General features: G+C 49.9%; 1 protein-coding gene across 1 annotated transcript in view; it reads left to right on the forward strand.

The window, feature by feature from the left end:
* The window catches only part of ATXN10 (ataxin 10), a 157,590-nt gene extending 139,947 nt beyond the window's left edge, over positions 1-17,643 (forward strand). The window contains exons 11-12 of the mRNA XM_019651700.1: positions 16,659-16,843; positions 17,316-17,643. Of these exons, the coding sequence (XP_019507245.1) occupies positions 16,659-16,843; positions 17,316-17,318 (188 nt within the window). The 3' untranslated portion in view covers positions 17,319-17,643. The remainder of the gene's footprint in view (positions 1-16,658; positions 16,844-17,315) is intronic.
* The last annotated feature ends 1,811 nt before the right edge of the window (positions 17,644-19,454 follow it).

Here is a 19,454-nt window from a genome sequence, read left to right on the forward strand (position 1 = left end):
AAATATATTTATGGCTCTCGAATAATTTTTAAATTGTTGTGAGGGACAGGACTGGCTTTTCCAGGGGTCGGCAAACTTTTGAGACGGAACGTACCCAAAGAGCCGCAGTGGCTCGCGAGCCGCAGTTTGCCGACCCCTGGATTAGCCCATAATGTCTGAAATATGAGCCTACAGTTCACTCTGGGGGCCTGTATGTGGATCCCAGAGAGCCTTCCTCTGCACAGAGCATTCTGGAATTCTTTGAAAGCACATTCAGCACGAAGCGTTCCAGTCACAAGGAAGTCCTTTCTGTGCTTGATAATCAGGCCTCACCTTGTCCCCAGATGGCATCACCCAGCGGTGTCAGCTGGCACGTCCTGTTTGACGTGGTCCTTCAGCAGGTCACAGTCAGCAGTCCCTGAGGAGGAAGGTTTGCCTTCACGAGTTGCTGACTTTCGAAGGAGTCTGAGCACCTGGCTGAGCACCTGGCCCGAAGTGCCTCGAGCGATTCCTGGCACATGATCTGTGCTTAATAAGCGTTATTAAGGTGTATGTATTTTCTCACACAGTTAATGATTTGCCAGCTTCCTTTTTGTACTTGCTTTCTTTATTAAAAAGAGCAGGGACTTTTGGATGTGTTTAGAATGTTATAATAAATAGCTTTTTGAAATTGCTGTGCTCAAACACCATTGCCACAGAGAATATGTATTTTCTAAGACACCTGAGAGATGGGGTCCCCGCAGTTTGGCACAGAGAAACATGTTCCAGGCAACCCCGCCTAATGTCAGAATATTTTGCCTGAAGTGACCTTACTCAAATTTTGCAGTGACAGAGAAGAGTCTGGTCAAAGCATGGCGTGCCACAACCGTTTCAGCATGGTGAAATAGTAACTCCCTGGCTGTGTTGCTTTGAGAACATCATTCTTAGCAGGAAGAGTTGTATTCTGTCGCTTATTTTTCTGGAGCCAACAGATTTAAAAACAAAAAACCCCTGTGGGGTGAGTGGGTCTGTGGAGGAGTGAGCCTAGTGAACAGACGCTGGTCGTGGAATGACCACAGGCGGGTGCTGAGGCTGGGGCCGCCCGGTGAAGGAAGGCGTGAGCCCCGCCTCAGGCCCGCGGGGTTTGGGGGGACCCTGACCACATGTCTGCCGGGCCTGTGACAGACACCTCAGATTCTAGGGAGATGTGGGGCCTGCTTTCTGCCTACAGTGGGGGCCTCACAAGAGCGAGACTCAGGTGAGGGAAGGCACAGCCCCCGTTGCTGTGGGCCCACATCAGCCCAGCACTTGGACAATGGTCACAGATCCAGAAAATATAAACATAAAGCCACCTGTCAGATACCCTCCCCCTTTCCAGTCTCCCCCCTTCTCTGGCCTGAACATCTTCTCTGAGGTCGAGACAGACGTGACCACAGGGCGGCCGGCCTTGCCCTGTGGCTTCAGGGCCGCCTGCTCCCACCCAGCCTGGCACCTGGTTTCTGTGAGCTGCCAGCAAAGGCTGTTTGGGGGACCGACAGAACTCTTTAGGGTCAGCTGAGTGCCGCTGAAAACCTCCCCAGGTGTGGAAAAGCCTCACTGGTGGGCAGAAGCAAAACTAGGAGGTGGGTGGCCAGTTTACAAGGACCCGCCCTGCCGTTTGGCTGTGCCACATGACAGTGACCAGCCTGACCTTACTTTTACAGGAGAGGCTTGTCTTTGTTTTTGGTTGGTAGCCTCATTTTATTTCTCATACGAGATCACTGAAGGGCGACGCAAATGCAGGTGGATTGCTGCACTTGCTGGTTCGGGGAGGAAAAGCCTATAAAAAGTCAAAACATTTTCCAGGTTTCTGAGAGAAACCAAAGTACATCAGAATCAAAAGGACTTCTGCTGTTTTTCTCTCCTTAAAGTGCTTTTAGAAACGAGTGCAGCTCTTCCTCAGGTGTGTCCCCGGGCGGAACTAGGAAGCACCAGGAAATCCTAACGGGGTTTTAAGAAGAAAATGGTGGCAGTCAGGCAGGTGCCGGGCACCTTTGCGAATCACCAGAACGGTGGAACCCACAGAATTCCAAAGAGTTTTGAGGTGTTAGCAGCAGTGTTTCTTAGCGCTGTCTCGTTGACGGAGCATGTGACCTGCGTTTGGCAAACCAGCCCACGTGTTGTCTCAGTTCCATTTTCATCCTAATTTTTCAAAACTATTTATTTAGAAATAGAACGTGGATTCCCCAAAGTGAAAAGAGTATGTGTGTACTGTTTGCCGACGACTATAAAGCAGACATGTAACAGCACCCGGGCCAAGGCAGAAAACACTGCCAGGCTTCCCTGAGCCCCTTCCGGCTGTAACTCACGCCCCCGACTCGGGTCGGCCTGACCTGCCCTTCCCCAGGTAGCTCCTGTGCCCACACCCCCCACAGTGTGCTTTGGGTTGGCCGTTTGGGGAATTCATGTGAATGGACCATGGCTTGCACTGTTTGCTCATCTGTCATTCAAAGTCGAACCCTACGATTCATTCAGATCATTGCAGGTAGTTGACTGTATGGTGTATACCGGGACAGTTTAACATCCATCCATCCCTTAGCTGTTGGTGGACATTGGGTTTATTTCTGCCTTGGGGCTATTACGGTTAATGCTGCTATGGACATATATATATAAAGATTTTATTGGGGAATTGGGAGAGGGAACAGTGTTGGGGAATCGGGGAAGGGGAACAGACAAGTTGCTGTCCTTTTGTTCTTCATTCTAGTTGTGGAGGACGTCGCTTCACTGGCCCATGTTGGTATTATCATTGCGTTCTTTCCAGCTGAGGCAGATCAGTCGCTGGCCTCTGGATGGCGGCTCAGGGCAGCTCTCGCCGGCTGCCGGTCACTCACGGTAGCTTACAGCAGCCCACTGCAGCCTACACCGTCGCCGGCAACTCACAGCAGCCCAGCTCCAGGTTGAGCTGTTGTTACTATCTTAGCTATAGAGGGCGCAGCGTCACTGGCCCATGTGGGATCCGAACCCGGGCCCTGCTGCTCAGAGCTGGCATCCCAAGCCAACTCTTAACCAACAAGCCACTCGGCCGGCCCTCAGTTTTCTAATTAGTATTATAAGAAGCACATTTTTAAGTTTATTGACCATTTTAGTTTCCTGTGTCATGCAGAAGCTATTCAAAAATTTTTTGCCTATATTTATGTTCTCTTTTTTTAATTGATTCTTAGGATTTTTTTTTATATTTAAGTTATCAGTTCTTTTTTCATATCTGTACTGAAATAATCTCTCCAGTCCTGTGGCTTTGTTTGTTTTTTTATATTTTCTATGGTATCTCTTTATTATTGAGATGTAATTTAATATGTAGTAAAATGTAAAACTTATAAGTGAGTGTCGCAGCGTATGTCCACACCCAAGTAACCACCATCCAGTTGAAGACGGGACAGTCCCAATTCCTGAGGGCTCCCTTGTACCCCTAGTCACCCGGTACCAGTCCCTACAGCTGAGCTCTACTCTGACTTCTAGTGTGTTTTCATGGATTTTTTTCTTCCCTCGATGGTTAGAGGTTTTTGTGTCTTATCAGAGACCTTGAGGCCATAAAAATATTCTTCTGTATTTTCATCTAAAAGCTTTATTGTTTCACCTTCCCTGTTTAGATCTATAATCAGAAGTTAATTCTTATTTGTGATGTACAGTAGCGGCTCAGGGTTTAAGTTGTCCCCTGTGGTTATGCAGTTGTCCCATGTCACCCATGTCTCCGCAGGGCCACATGATTCATTGTCCTGTGGGCATGGTTCTGGCTCTGGTTCTCTGGTCTGTTCAGAGTGTCGGTCCTGTCCTGTCTGTTCCTTATCCTGGCACAAGACTGTACCGTCTGAATTATTATGACTTTGGGTAGAACAGATTTCCAGCGTCAGCCAACTTGCATACACTGTCCTTTTCCTGTTGCTGGATTCAGTTCACTGGTGTGTCTAGTATTATTTTCGTTTGTACATTCAGTAGCTGTTTCTTGAGTATCTGCTTTGTTATGTGCTGGGCACTGTTCGAGCTGCAGAATAGTGTTGACCAAAGAGGAGGTGCCAGCTGTGCCCCGTGGAGCCTGCAGGCTGGTGGGGTAGGCACAGCATGGTGAGGTTAGGGGGCAGCGCCCAGCTCCCCTAGGGGAAGCAGCCCTGGCCTCACCCTCGGGGAGCCTCTCTTCTGTGCCCCTAGGAGCTGGTGACATGTCCTTGGTGGGCCTGCCACCTGTGTGTGATTCTGAGCTCCCTGAGGGCAAACCACATCGATTGACCGTATTTTGGTTAAACCACATCTGATTGACACCTGTTTTGTTGAACCACATCCAGTTGACCCATTTCGGTAAAACTACACCCGATTGACCTCTGTTGCGGTCGTCCCTGGCATGGAGAGGCTGCGTAGGAAGTGCTGGCTTGAGCAGGGGGCGCGTGTCCCCAGGCCTTCCCGACTCTGCCCTTCTGGCATGCTGGCCTCCCTCTTCCACTGGCACCCCAAGCTCGCTCTACCCCCACATTTGCACATCCTGCTCCTCTGCCTGAAATTCTCCCGTCTGCACTGGCCACTCCTACTTATTCTTCCATTTTGCTTTAAACGTTATTTATTGAGAGAAGCCTTCCATGATCCCAATTCAGATCATGATGCCCTTTTTACTGTTTTGTCTCCTGTCATTTAACATTGTAGCTATTGTAACAGTTTGTAGTTACCTATTTCTTCCTGGAAGGTCAGGACCGCTGGCTTTAGGCCTCTCGTATGATGGGCACTCTGATGGACACCGAGTAAATCAATGAACGTGCAGATGCCCAGCGTCTGTTCCTTCCTCCCTCCACGCTGGTAGCCTTGGTTTTCCGTCCCTTAGTTGGAAATTGGTAAAGGGAGAAGGAACAAACTCTATGAAATGGCATTGTGTTTAATGAAATATACAACGTGCATCGGGTGCTGGTGGGGAAACAGTGACTTATAAAAGGCGTTACACATCTCACGTGTCCCTGGTGGAAGGGGCAGCCAGAGAACTAAATGGTGTTGGTAACCGAAGAGATGGGTTTTATTGCCAGAGGCGATGCTGGTTTTTCTATGATACCCAAAATGCACAGCCCAGCTTTGTTGACCTTGGGGTAAACACCTGTGACAGTAGCAACAATAGCAGGCCTGTGTGCTTCACAAAGATATAATAGCTGACGTCTATTGAGCGCCTCTTTCAGGCCAGGTGTTGTGATTCTATTTAAACTTCATGGTCACTCTATAAGATCCATACCGTTACTATCCCCATTTTATAGACGGGCAAGTAGAGGCAAACAGGGTTTGTACCCGGCCACGGTCATGAGCTGGTGAGCGTCAGGAAGGGCCATTCGAACCTGGACTTGCTGTCTGCTGACTGCAGGGCCTGAGCCCTTACTCTCTGTCCTGTGCTGTCACTGACATACTGGGAGATCATTTCGTCTCCCCGATTGTGTGGACGAGGAAACCAAGGCAGAGGGAAGTGAAGTCGCCTGCCCGATGGAGGAGCCTGGTGCTCCACGGCTCGCCAGGGCCCCAGGCTGGCGCTGGGCAGCACCTGTGGCCCTCAGGTGTGCTGATGTGCGCCCGCTGCCGGGCGAGGCGCATGACAAATGAGGTTATATAAACTACCCAGAGTCATAAAGCTTATAAAATGGCAGAGTTGGAATTTGAGTCCAGGTCTGCCCTATTCCAGAATCTTCCTTTTGCCATATGGACTCTGATTGGTCTCCAGTTCCTCCCTTACCTCCCTCCACAGAGGTGCCAAAGGGAGCTTTCCGTTTTTCGTACGTCAGCTGCCAGAGGCTTCTTGCTGCGTTAGAGTAAGATCCAGACTCCTTACTACGGCCCAAGATGGCTGGACGGCCTCGCCTCGACCTCCCCCTGCCCCATGCCCTGTCACTCCACACATTCCCCGCCAGCCGGAGATTCCTTGTCACTTCTAGTCAGCTTTTGCACATCTGCTCTGCTGCCTGCCGCCGTCCCCACCTCGCCAGGTGACCTGTTTCTTTTTATCCTGTGGGTTCTTGCTCAGTGTCACCTCCTCAGAGAGGCCTTCTCCACCCCCCTTGTCCGTGCATTGTCCTGTGATTGCACTGCGTCATATCACCCCACTCAGGTCCGGTTTGGTGTGGTGCTGCCTTCTCTCTAGAATGTCCGCGCCGCTGTCCTAATGATTGTGCGCCTAGCATTGAGCATCATGCCTTCGTAGTCATTGAGTGCGTGAACAGGTCACGATTAAATTCTTAAGAGACAATCAGATGTGTGATTGGCAGTTTAAGTTTCTGTTTATGTCTAAATCCCTTGCTGTAATGTCAGTATAGGGATCAGGAAGCATACTGTTCATAGAGAGAAGGAAAAAGATGTTAAAGTATTAGATTTCGATAATTGAATAAGATTCCTGCCGCAAGATAATTCGGTACTTCAGAAGTTTTAAGAGACGTGTGTCAAAAAAGAGCTTTAGAACTCAATGTCACCACTACAGCCAGCTTGGCTTTTAAATTGTCTGAAGTATTGTTGGGATTTATTTCCCATTAATGCCAGAGTTACTGGCATATTGTAAAGTTCTGTGACGGTTGTCTTGATTTTAAAATGGATGCAGCGTGCTGCTCTCTTTCTGAGGGTAAGCGAGAACTAGAGGTCTGCACGCAGCTCTCAGCTCGCCTGTGACTCATGCAAATGGAAGCAGACGGCCCAGAAGGGAACCTCCACACGCCCCGTGTTGACTTTGCAGCACGGAGTGTCCTCGGGAAGCACACCTGTCCCCGGATCCCTGCCTGTTCAGACCTGCGGGCCCACCGCCCGTGACTGCTGACCTGTGGGAGCTACCAGGAGGGGCTGGGGTGGAGAGGCGAGGCGAGCCAGCATGGTACGGTGACCCGCAGAGTGGACCTTCCCCAGGTGACCAGTGACTTCTGGAGCCAGCAGGGAGGTGATGTGCTCAGGCACCTCGCACGTGCGGGTGAGGGGTGCCCTGCCCCTGTAGCCTGCTGCCATGTCGCGTCTGAAACCCGCCAGAAGCCCCACGCTGTGCCCCCCCTGCGCTGCGTCTCTTAGAACCGGTTCGTCTTCCGGCTGCGCGTTATTCATTTGGAATGTCAGTAGCGCGAGACTCCTGCTAATCTTCTATAATTTAGATGGGATTACTTCTTTTTCTGCTTCAAATTTTAACTTCATTTTAACTGTTTATTAGCTACTTCCAAAAGCATCTTGCAGAGGTAGTCACCCTAACTGGTGTTCGCAGGCTGTATTTTATGCTTTAGGATTTCTTTGAAGAGAGAGGGACCCTGTGCCAAGTATCATAAAACCTGGCATTCCTGCCATTGGTCTGTGGGCACAGCTAAGAAGCTCGCAGTCAGACTCCACAGGGAGGAAGCGTGTCCTCCTGCACAGGTCCCACCTCATCACTGCGGTCATGAAGAGTGCGTAGGGCGGTACGGCCAGGTGCTTCAGGGGGTGCCGGGGTGCTTCAGAGGGAGCAGGGGTGCTTCAGGGGTTCTGGGGTGCCGGGGTGCTTCAGGGGTGCCGGGGTGCTTCAGGGGGAGCAGGGGTGCTTCAGAGGGAGTGCCGGGGTGCTTCAGGGGTGCCGGGGTGCGTCAGGGGGTGCTGCAGTTCATGTCGCACCCTGGTTCACAGTTGTGTGCCCTTGGGCAGGCCATAGCCCCCGTGTCTGTTTTCTCAGCAGCAGGGTGAGGGTACTGATCCCCCCACAGAGCGTGTCAGTGCAGGTGGAGGGTTTCCTGATAGTGTCTAAACGTCCCTGACACTCGTCTTGGAGGTGAGAGCCGCTGCAATTATTACCTTTGTTGTTCTGCATAAAATTATACCAGGTAAACGGACAGTCTTGGCTTATGCGATACACTTCAATCAATTTCCTCTTGCAGAGCTTTGCTTACATTGCAGGTAGCAGTGGACTTTATGAACAGAAAGAAATTCAGTTGAGCCAGCTTGTTATTTGATAATTCCTCTATCCCAAAGGGTGCAGAGCACTTTATGGACACCCTCTCACCTGGCAGAAGGGGCTTTGAGCTGCCCAGTGCCTCTGCTGGGCCCCCACCGGCTGCCATCCATAAATTCCTCTGTTGTCAGGACCCGGTGAGCTCAGGTGACATCCCACCCTCTCTGCTGCCCTCCCGGCAGCGACCCTGTGTGTGAACTGAGGCTCTGGGCAGTATTCCTCTCTTTGGGAGCTTGCTGTGTCCAGGACACCTCTCCCTGATGAGTCCTCCCTTGCAGCATGATGGCTGACATCGCATAGCGCTGGGTATCCATGCATTTACTAAGTGACACCACAGCCCAGAGCTGATAGGAGAGCTGGGGGTGCCCCCCCTGTACAAGGAGAGAGAAGCCAGGCGCCAGGGGGCATCTATCCAGCAATTACTAAGAACATGTCTCCTTCTGTATATGCCAGGAGCTCCTAGGACCAAGCCAGGAGTCCCAGCACGAGGTGAGCGCATGCTCAGTAGAAGGAGCCAGAGAGTCACATGGGGACAGTAAGTGAGAAGGGGCATGAGAGAGGGAGGGCCATGGAGAAGACAGACACCCAGCATGATGGGCTCTACAAGGGTTATTCTGCACCATTTGCTGAGTGTCTGCTACATGCCAGTCATGCGCCAAGCATTCTGCTAAACATTGTACGCAATCTGACAGTTAAGTTCACGAACGTGTTGCAACGTTGTTGCTAACCTTTTTTGATATCAGGGATTATTCATTATGAATTTGTACCAATTGGACAAATAGTTAACCAGGTTTACTATTTGGAAGTGCTAAAAAGGCTGCGTGAAAAAGTTAGATGAAAACAGCCTGCAGTTTTCGCTGATAATTCATGGCTCTTGCATCACGACAACGCACCAGCTCACATGGCACTGTCTGTGAGGGAGTTTTTAGCCAGGAGACAAATAACTATTGGAACACCCTCCCTATTCACCTGATCTGGCCCCCAGTGACTTCTTTCTTTACCCAAACATAAAGGAAATATTGAACAGAAGACATTTTGATGACATTCAGGACATGAAGGGTAATATGACAACAGCTGTGATGGCCATTCCAGAAAAAGAGTTCCAAAATTGCTTTGAAGGGTGGACTAGGCGCTGGCGTCGGTGTATAGCTTCCAAAGGGGAGGACTTTGAAGGTGACCGTAGTGATATTCAGCAATGAGGTATGTAGCACTTTTTCTAGGATGAGTTTGTGAACTTAATTGTCTGACCTCATGTGCAGTGGTTCGTCCTGAGTCTCAGAAGTGACCTTGGAGGGCTGCCCCAAGTACAAATGGACCAACTTTGTGGCCCCAGAACCCTTTCGTGTGGTTTAAGTCAGAAGTGGTATTGGTTGTTTCTGGTTTGAAACCTGCTCTGTGACGCGGGTGCCAGACTGACTGCTTCGCACCACGCGGGCTTTGAGGTGGTTAGTGAACGATTCCAGAATCTGATGTACAAAATCAGTCCCAGCGTTGTGGGATCATTTCCCAACAGCACCGTGGATGTGAGGTGGCCTGGAAGTGCGGCCCTCGCGGCCGCAGCAGCTTTAGGAGGGGGCTGTTGCCTGCGGCGACTATCTGAGGGAGCAGAGCACCTCTTCCTGTGACTTCACTGCTCGACGGACAGACCTGCTAGCGGTGACGACAGCGGCGACGTTGTCTGCCTGTGCCTTATGCGTCGGGGACGTGGAAAGGACTCTGCTCATAGCCTGGCAGGGGTCTAGACAGGTGACACGGGGCCTTGTCAGGTAGGAAGCCTTCAGGCTTCCCAGAGGAGGGGGGCCCGTGGCGTCCTGAATATGTCACCTCTCCGTTTAAAGGGTCGGTGTATGGAAAGGAAGCTGTGCCTGCCGAGGACAGTGTCAGAGTCGAGAAGAGAGTGCTGATTGGGTTTGAGCAGCTGTGAAAACGCTCTGGTTGACACTCGGGCTTCTCAGTTCTGTCGGAAGCCAGCAGTGGGTTCTGTTGGGCCTTTGTACCACTTCCTTTGATGTCTAGTTCCGGGGGGTGGGGGGTGGTTAGAGGCCAGAAAGGCCTCCTCAGCTGGCCAGGGTGGTGTTTCTAGATGACTCTCCCTCAGTCAGGACTGGAACTCTCCACTCCTCATAGCACACACTAAACAAGTGTCACACTTTTCAGGTTGTGACCTATAATTTACAAATCTGGCAACTATTTGTTTTCCTACCCTCTTCCATTGATTTTTTTTTTGTTAGCCGTTAATTGGTAAATTAGAGAGAACACATACATTGTACATGCTGTTAGGATGGACTCCAAAACCCAGACGAGTACGTACATCTCAGCACAGCAGTGGAGCACTTGAACCACAGCTGCCCCCTCATATTTAAATACAAAGCACAGAGCCGAGTGAGATACCAGATAGACCAGCAACGCGGAGGAGGAGGGAGCCACGATGGGTGGTCTGCGGTGGTCACCGAGCCCACGCGGGTTCCCACCACATGCAGAGACCTGTGTGGGGTGTGTACTTCCTACAGAGACTCCCACTTACTGCCCTGAATGAGGAGCGTGGGGTGTGACTGGGCAACATGAGTGAGTGGAAAGCAAAGGAAAATTATAGTCGATGAAGAAACGTGAGCTTTACCACGAAAGCCACGAAGTGTCGCTTGGCGTTCGGGGAGATTCACGATGCCCTTTGGGGACGGGAGGGCCTGCGCTTGTCAGGCTCCCTCCCCCCTCAGGGCTCTCTCCTCTGACCACCTCCCACTTTCGCCCGTGAGCTGCCCTCTGTCCCCTGCCTGCAGCTCAGCCTTCCTCCTCCATCTCCACTGGGACGACGTCCTCTGGGGTTTGGACAGGTCCCTCGTCCCCCAACAGCAGAGCTACCCGACGCCCAGGCGCCCCTGGGCAGCAGTGGAGGAAATGCCTCTCTCTTTCCCTCCTAAAGCGAATGCAGGCCCAGGCGTGGGTAGGACTCCTGCCAAGGGGTCAGAGGACAGGGTCTCCCAGGGGCCACGCCACCCATCACGCACAGGCTGCCAGGATGGCAGAAGTATGTCCTGTGGCAGGAAGAGAAGTCTCCCTTTCAGTGGTACATCCCGTGCTTTGTCTTTCGGCTGACAGAAACTGGTATGTCTGAAAGTATTTTGCTCTTTAGCAATGTAAAGCATTTTAAGAACAATTTTAAAAGTTGAACGCTTCGCACTCTGAAAAGTTGTGCGATCTTCCATAGTCTGGGCAGGTAGTCGCGTGGGTGTGGGAGTCACGAAGCATCTTGCACGCTCATGTGGCGGAGGCCCCCGTGGCTTCGTGCCAGCCTGGTGATGGAGGCCTGCCCAGCGCTGGGCATGCTGGTCTCGCACCAGCTTCGTAGCAGGTCTCTAGTGTGTGCCCTGCGCCCTGCTAAAGACTGTGCTTTCGAAAGTTAGGCAGTACATAAACCCCTGGCATAAATGGGGTTGTCTGAGAATCATTTTTAAAAACCTATCCTGGAAGCAAAAATTAAAGATTACAGATATAGTACGTATATTTGTTTTATACGTATATTTATTATATATGATATTAAAGATGCATTATACATCATAGCTATATAAAACATATAGGTGTTACATAGATAGTGTATATAGATCCCGAGCGTCAGTAAAGTCTTTTAACATATTTAAATTGCTTGACTTTAAATAATGTAAGTTTTTCAGTGACAGTACTTGTAAAAGGTCATTTATTCATTCAGTAGATATTTATTGGTGCCTTCCATGTCCTGGGCAGAGATTGGCAAACCTTATGGTTGAAATTTGGTAAATGCCTTTGTCTTTCTTTAGTGGCTGTACTGTCTGTCACACCTGCCAGCCCAGCATGGAGGCAGCCAGAGACAGGACGTAAGTGAAGCAGCACAGCCGTGCCGGTAAAACTTGATTTATCATGGATACTGATGTCTGAGTTTCACATAGTTTTCATGTGTCACAAATTAGGGTTCTTTTGGCTTTTCCCAATCATTTAGAAATACAAAAGCATTTAACTTGCAGCCATACACAAACGCGGGCCATCATTTGCCAGCCCCTGTTCTCGGCAGTCTTCTAGACAGAGATGGTGCAGTGATCGGGACAAAGTCCCTGTCCTCACAGGGCCTGAATTCTGGTCATCTTCAGGACTTTATGTATCACTGAAGCTGATCATTGAAAGACCGTTGCCTTTCTTAGTGAAAGGAAGCTTTCTCATCGGACAGTTGCCATGTTTTAACTCGCCTGACTTCGTTAAAAGTGAATTTGGTACTTAAATCTGGGTAGTGATATCCTTGTCGTGAACTGTGTCTCTGTGTCGTGTTGTCCTCCAGCCTCCCTTTCTCTGCCCTGCTAACACCCCATCACCGAACCTGCCCAAGGCCACTGGGCTCAGCACTGACCCAGTCACAACCGTGCTTGGAGTCCTAGCACAGCTTCTCACTTCACCTTCCGAGGCGCAGCAGCCTTAAGGCGCTTAACTGTCACTGTCACCATTGTGGCCCGTCTCAAGGTACCGGACAGAGTGCTGTGTGGAAGGGCTGCCTCTTCCTGTTGTGCCCTTGAGTCCTCGCTGCAGTGCTGATGCAGGGCTCTTTCAAGGCAGTTTTGTAACAAACAGGCCCACGCTTTCTGTTTGCAGTAGCTATGGAAACTCTAGAAGCTCTCTTTCTAAAGCTAAGCATACAAGAAAGCACTTCAAGTGTTGGTAGGATTAGAGGCTTTAGAAGATGTTTAATTTTCTCCCCCACTCCTCCTTTCTTTCTCTCTCTTTAGAGAGGGAACAAGAGGGCGATGTGAATATTAACTGGGACTCGCTTTAATCTCCCTTGTGACACTCGAGGCTGTCTGGGTCTGCAGGGCTAGCAGGCTCTCAGCCTTTCACAGCGGCTAACAAGGAGCGTCATGCATATTCATGATTCATGAGCCAGCCTCGTGCATTAGACACAGTTCCTGCAGGCTGTGCTGCCGCCTCTCTCCTTTCAACTCAAATTTCATGAAAGGAACAACTAGTAAAATTTGGTTTTTAAATTGTGGTTAAGTCAGAGACCCGGGACAATGGGGCAGAAATGTTCTCACCGGAAATAGGGACAAATCAAGGGACCTTAGTGTGATATTTAATTGGTAGGTATTTAATTTAAACCCCAAAACGTTGGTGCTCGCTCCAAGTGGAGAGCACCTGCCCAGGAGGAGTGTCCCAGCACACAGTATTCTCACTCTGGGAGCTCATCCTTAAGGAGGAATGAGACACTTGTCACTTACGGCACACGGGAATGTGAAATGCACCCTGCAGTGAAGTGCCGGGGGCTTTGCTGTTCATTTCTAATTTCTGGTTTGCAAGGTGCTGAAAACACTTCCAGCTCCGCCCACTCCTGCTACGTGCACCTCTGTGCCCTTCGAATGCCAGTTTTGGAAGAAGACAAAATGCCTCTTCTGCTTTGGGCTTTCATGCCGCTCCTGTCAGGGTGGCCATGCGAAGAGTCCACTCCTTATGAAATCTTGACCGTCACTTTCCTTCCTGAAGCCGTGCTGGCCCAGCTGGGAACGGCAGCCTTGCTGCCCAGTGAGTCCCTGGGCGCACACCGGTCTGGTGGGCAGGACCTCTTCTGTGCGCCTCCTTTCCTGTGGATCAGATGGGGATAGTGGAAGTTCTTCTACAGAAATGAGCTACCAAACCCTTCAAGGGTGAAATGCTCTTAAAATACCATAACAGTATTTTCACCAAATGTGGTAGCTGCCTGCCCAGATGACGTGATTAAAATCCACCCTTTCATCCGTCCACATGGGACTTCTCCTGGGGTTTTGTTGTCATGGGCCTTTTATTTGCACAGTTCAGCTTCCTTGCCTGGGTTGTATTTATATTGGTTTACTTTCATCTAATCTCTCAACTCTGCAAAGCCCTGAGTCAGGAAACCACACCGAGGATGAGGAGGAAAGGCCCAGCCCGTGTGGGTCACTGCAGCCCCACCACGGCCCCACCCCTGGTGAAGGGCGGGTCAGTCCGGACGTCCAGCAGCCACCTCCCAGCACTGAGCTCGGGACAGCGGGCAGAGGGGTGACTAAGACATCAGACTTGCTTATCAGGGGCTCACGGGGCGTTAGGGCAGACACACAAAACAGGTAGTCGTAGCTTACATGATGTTCATCAAACACAAATGAGGACCCTCTGTGTCAGGAGTTAGACTGGGTGCTGGGGAGATAGCGACCGGTCGAGTGTGGCTCCTGCCCCTGAGAAGCTCGCAGACCCTCGGACAGTGGGTACAAGCGGTGCGATGACAACGGGGATGCTTTGGGAACATACAGCGGCCGTGCCTAACGTGCCTAACGTAAGGTGGTGTCCGGGGGCAGCCCAGACAGAGGGAGGCTTCCGGGGGAGGTGGAGCTTCGCTGAGCCTGAGAGAGGAAGGGGCAGGTGAGGGGGAGGCATGTTGCTAGAGCCTGAGATGTGAAGGGCGCCTGGCAAGAGAGCTCTGCAGGGACCCTCGGCGGGCGTGTGTTTGCCTGCAGCCCGGTTGACAGTGCTTTCCTCCAGAGACCCTGCTTTTGCAGCTGGCTGTGACAGACTGGCATCGCATTCCTCCGTCACCTAGCTCAGCAGTCTCTGATTCTCAGGAGCTCTCAGTGCGGTAACGGGAACTCCGGGTTTCCTACTTTTAATTACGTTTCAGCGAATCACCAGGAAGCTTCAGACAGAAGTGCTCTGCTCTGTCATTCGCAGTAGAGAGTGACACATGAAGTCAACCTCCTGTGCCTTACCCAGATTTACCCCTGAAATGTTCACTCCTGCCCTTAGTCCTCATGATCACTGCCCCTTTCCCTATGGAAAGTGAGGAAATGGATTTATGTAATGACAGTGTCCTAGAGGAGAAATGGGTTGTGGCGGGTGATTCGTTGTTCAGAGAGTAAATATATTGGAAGTTTTTGTCACTAGGGCCGTTATTCTCTATACGGGCACAAAGTGGGGCTTTGGTGATTGTGGAAGTGCCAGAAAATCAAATTAAGGTTTTATGCGTTTGAATATTTGTGTGGATTCTGTCTCCACACAAGAAATTCAGCCTCATAAAGGGCCTGGGCTTTATCATGAAAGGATGGTAGATAGGTGGCAAAATGGACCGTTTTCCCCACCAAAGGGGGTTGGCTAATTACAGAGTTGGCATCAGCTGGGCACCAGCAGTTCCCTCTCCTTGTCGTCTGGAAAGCGTTAGTCATTTATACCCACCAGTGGCTTTGATGCTAAACCCAGAGACCAGTGGATCACTCAGCAAGCCTGTGCTGGTCCTCCTCGTGCCAGCTGGCGGCCCCGCCCTGGGGGAGCTGGGAGCGGCAGGCGCCCACAGCCAGTGCTAGTGAGGGGTGGGTCAAGCCAGATGGGGAAGCACCCAAGGTGAGGCCCCGCCCACCACGGGGCGCCAGGCAGGCTTGTCAGGAGGGACCAGCCTGGGTGTGGTGGAGGGACAAAGATGGAGCAGCCTTTAAACCTCGGGAAACACGTTCCAGGCATAAAATGCGCGTGGAACACGCTCCTCTTTTACTGTTTTCCTTGCAGGTTTATTGAACTAGAAAAACCGTTTGATTCACTTTCTTCCCCAAACACTGTCAGAGCCCCAGGCTTTATGCGCATGGAAGCCTTTCTCTGTGGCTTCTGGTGTCACTTGGAGGGAGCTGGCAGTGTCTGGGCCCCAGCCTCACCACTGTGCTGGGGACCAGGACAGGATCAGAGGCCTCAACTCTTGAGTTAAAGGGCCTGATCCCTTTTGGGGACACGCATGCCTCAGTTCTGCATCAGAAATGCCTGCATAGGCAACGCTTGGTGATCGGGACAGGGCTTGTTTTTCCTGCTGTCTTCCGCTCACTCAGGCAGGGGAGGCCTGTGTTTCCTGGAAAAAGTGTTCATTCCACCTGAGGCATTTTGTGTGTTCCCTGTGGACCAACAGAGGGTGCCGGGCACCCTGTGGTTGGCACCTTTTGTGTGTCCCTGGGCCCAACGCTGGATGCTAGTCCACACAGCAGCTTTCATAGACTTAGAATAGCCGTGTAGGGCTTCCCTGAGGTTTCCGCTGCCCTCGGTGACTAATAAGAGACCTCAGTACAGGACGCAGCGATTCTGTCGTCTTCGTAAGTTGTCTTCCGTCTGCTGTGATGGATGCTGGGCAGAGCATTTTAAACTAGGGCTGGGGCACGTGGAGGAAGCGAGGGCGAGGCTTCCTCGAGAGCGCAGGTGTTCAGACCAAACACAGCAAATCCTTCCAAGGCCTCCCAGCTTCGTCTTTACAATGAGGAGTGAGGGGACTTCCACGGCGACGCCTAGGAAACCATTCTTATTTGTAACTGGGCTTCCGTGAAACAAGACGATTTTCTGGTTGGATTCTAGCTGGCATCCTTGTGACTAATTCTCTAACGCTGTTATACTTTCCCTAGTGACTCAATAAGTATCGTGTGTGTGCGCGTGCTCGTGTGTGCATGTGTGTGAGTGCAAACGCTGGTGTCATAAACTTCAGTGTGGATCTCGAAGCCTTTGCTCCCTTGTTCATACTTGCAGCAAATCCTGCTGAAGCACCTGTGTCCCAGCCACCAGACGTGACACACACACTGGACACGTGTGCGCCCGTGTGATTATATCACTTTGAGTCCTTAGCGCTTTGCATGCATATTCTTAGCAAATTCTCAAGAAACACTTAATTGAGCCGGTGTTTTCGGGGTTGCCATGCTGCTCTCCCCCCTCCCAACAATGCCCGTGCGAATTTCTGAAGCAGGAGAGTAAATGCTGGCAGGTTCCTTCACTCTGGTTCCAGTTCTGACCCAGTGGGTGGTGTATGCCATCCGGAACCTTACCGAGGACAACAGCCAAAACCAGGACCTGATTGCCAAGATGGAGGAGCAAGGGCTGGCCGACACTTCCCTACTTAAGAAAATGGGGTTTGAAGTGGAAAAGCGGGGTGACAAGCTGATTCTGAAATCTAGTGACACCCCTCAGCCGGTAAGTACGCTGGCGTGGGCTGTACCTCCCTCAGTTGGTAGAAAGCGGTCCCCCCTTCCCCGTCAACCTTGCACGTGACAAGGTTCCTTCATGAGAACGTGGATGGGAGCATTTTGCTTTTAAAATTGCAAAGAATGCCCTAAATTTTAATTGCCAAGCATTTGTTTTCCAGGCTTTATGCTGCCGTTTTCTTAAAAGAGTTAAAACTGCAAACTCCTTCTAAGGGAGAAATATAAAAAGCCTAGCAAACTCTTCATGCGGCCCAGGAGTTTGTGATGGGAATTAGATTTTCTTTAAAAGATAGTTAATGTTGACTGCTGTGAAGAGAACAGAAAACGCCTTGTATAATATTGAAGGAGTCGTGTCGGGTTTCTCGGTTATTTCTGATCACAGTTCCTGGATGATTTTTCCTTTGATGATTCTTGTAAATAGACCTGTTATGTCTGCAATTTTGTTTCTTTTTTCTTTCTAGTGAACAAACGCTCCGAATACCTGAATTTTTGGAAACAGTTTCATGGATTTTTCATCTGCTTCGGTATGTGAAATTGCAAGTGTTTGAAGATAATATTAAGTACAAGTTCAGGAACTCGTGAATCTTTTAGGTAATAGAGTGAAATGTGTTTAAGCTTAAAAGTGAAAGTACATAAGTATTCTGTTGTTTCTTGGCATTAAAAATGTAGCTGTCTTGAATTGCTTTGTCCCCATGGATACAATGTGCATTTCAGTCATATATTGTACTTACTGTGGCAGCAAATAATAAACTTTTCTTGTGGAGGGCCTGTCCCTTATTCGGCAAAGACGCGGATGTTTGCTGGGATTCCATTTGTTCCTTCAGACGGCGAGTCAGCCTCATTCCTTTTCTTTTCTCGTCGGGTTTTCTGAACTCTGGCAGGCAGCCCAGGTGCTTTCTCGCTGTGATTAATTCTAGCCATCTCTTTTCAGCCCTTCTGCCTTCCCAAAACACTGACAAGACTCATTTCCAGCTAATTAATTCGAGAGATGCTGAAGAATAGAGCGCTCTCCCTCTTCATTTTAGGTACCGGGCTGTGAGGGCTGTGTTGTCACCGAGCCCTGTCCCTTTGGAATTTAGCGGGGATGAGAGAACATGTGGGCCATTAACTCTTCTTGTTCCAAATCCTCCTAGAATCAGAGTCTTCAAAACCCAGCATGTTTCAAAGCTGGTGCCTGCATCTTACCCACCTCCGTGTCTCTGTAAAGGGGTCGGTTCTGTGCACAGGGCCGCTGCGTTACAGGTTACATACACGTCGTCTCCAGTCTCGCAGAGGTGCACCCCTCAGTTTGGGCTGTGGCGTCACTGGACTTGCAAAGGTAGCCTTGGGGAGTAGGAGTCAATTTCACCAATATCTGTGTATATGTGTGTGTGTATATATATATATATATACACACGTGTGTGTGTGTGTGTGTGTGTGTGTGTGTGTGTGTGTGTATTCATCTTAGAGGTAGAACTGGATTAAGTGACCACAATCTTTGGAATCACCAGATCATATCAGAAAACACTGCTGGGAGATCACGTTGTGAATGCCTAAAATATACTATCTCCTTAAACGGCCATGTTACAAATACCTAGAGATGTGGCACAATTCATGTTGAACCTTCCAAAATAACAACGACAAAGAGCCAACCAGAAATTTTCCAGAAATACTGATTGTCCCAAAGTAAAGTGCTTTTAAGGTGTTTTTTTTTTAGCCATACTTATAAACTGCTTTGTAAAAACAGCTTGAGCATGTTAAGAATGAAATAAAAGTTTTCCCCTGTGCTGTCTAATGTACTCTGTACAATGCTGTAGAAATGTCAGCTCCTAGGATTGAGGTAATCTACAAATAACACTTTTTTTCCTCTCATTTACAACATTTCACCAGTAAAGAAGCCATTGTAAATTTTAAAAGGCACAAAGAAGTCATTCTCCTCTGGGACACAAAGAGTTAAAATCCTATCCTCTAAATGGCTGCCCGGCCAAAGGGAAAAAAAACAGTGGGAGTCCCTTTCTCCTTTTAACAAGTTTGCAAAGGACACTTCTGTTTTTCCTCTCTGAATGGATGTGTGCACACCAGTGGAATCACACAAACATGTCAGTATAAGCCATATAATAACACACAAATAAAAGAAGGCTTGTGCGAATACAGAATGGGGTAATGGCTGTGTGTTTTCTAAATAGGAAATGTGGGGCTTGCACAATGAAAACACGCTGGCGGCTGCATTGTGGCTGCTTTTTGATGCCCTCGGAGACATTGATTCTTGGGCACAAGAGCTTCGCTGTCCTCCAGCAGCGGCCTGGGAGCTCCTGAGAACCTTGTCTGACAGGCTACAGAGGAAACCAGCAGCTCAGTCAGTCATCCCGAAGTGGAGACAGGCGGGCCCGCCTCCCCAAGTGTGTAAAGGGACGGGATGGTCATAGCAAGTGTTGTGACCACGTTATTGCTTCCAGGAGCAAACTGGCAAAGCAGTTCGGTTTCTTAGCCTGCTTCATTTGAAAAGAGAGCAGAGAAAGGCTTTCTGCTTGACATCACGTCCAAGTATTTGCAGAATGGTTTTTTAATACCATAACAATGGATGCTCATACTTCAGAAATACTTACTTTCACCATTTTAGT

This window comes from Hipposideros armiger, unplaced genomic scaffold (assembly GCF_001890085.2).
Source record: "Hipposideros armiger isolate ML-2016 unplaced genomic scaffold, ASM189008v1 scaffold_164, whole genome shotgun sequence".
Classification (NCBI taxonomy): domain Eukaryota; kingdom Metazoa; phylum Chordata; class Mammalia; order Chiroptera; family Hipposideridae; genus Hipposideros; species Hipposideros armiger.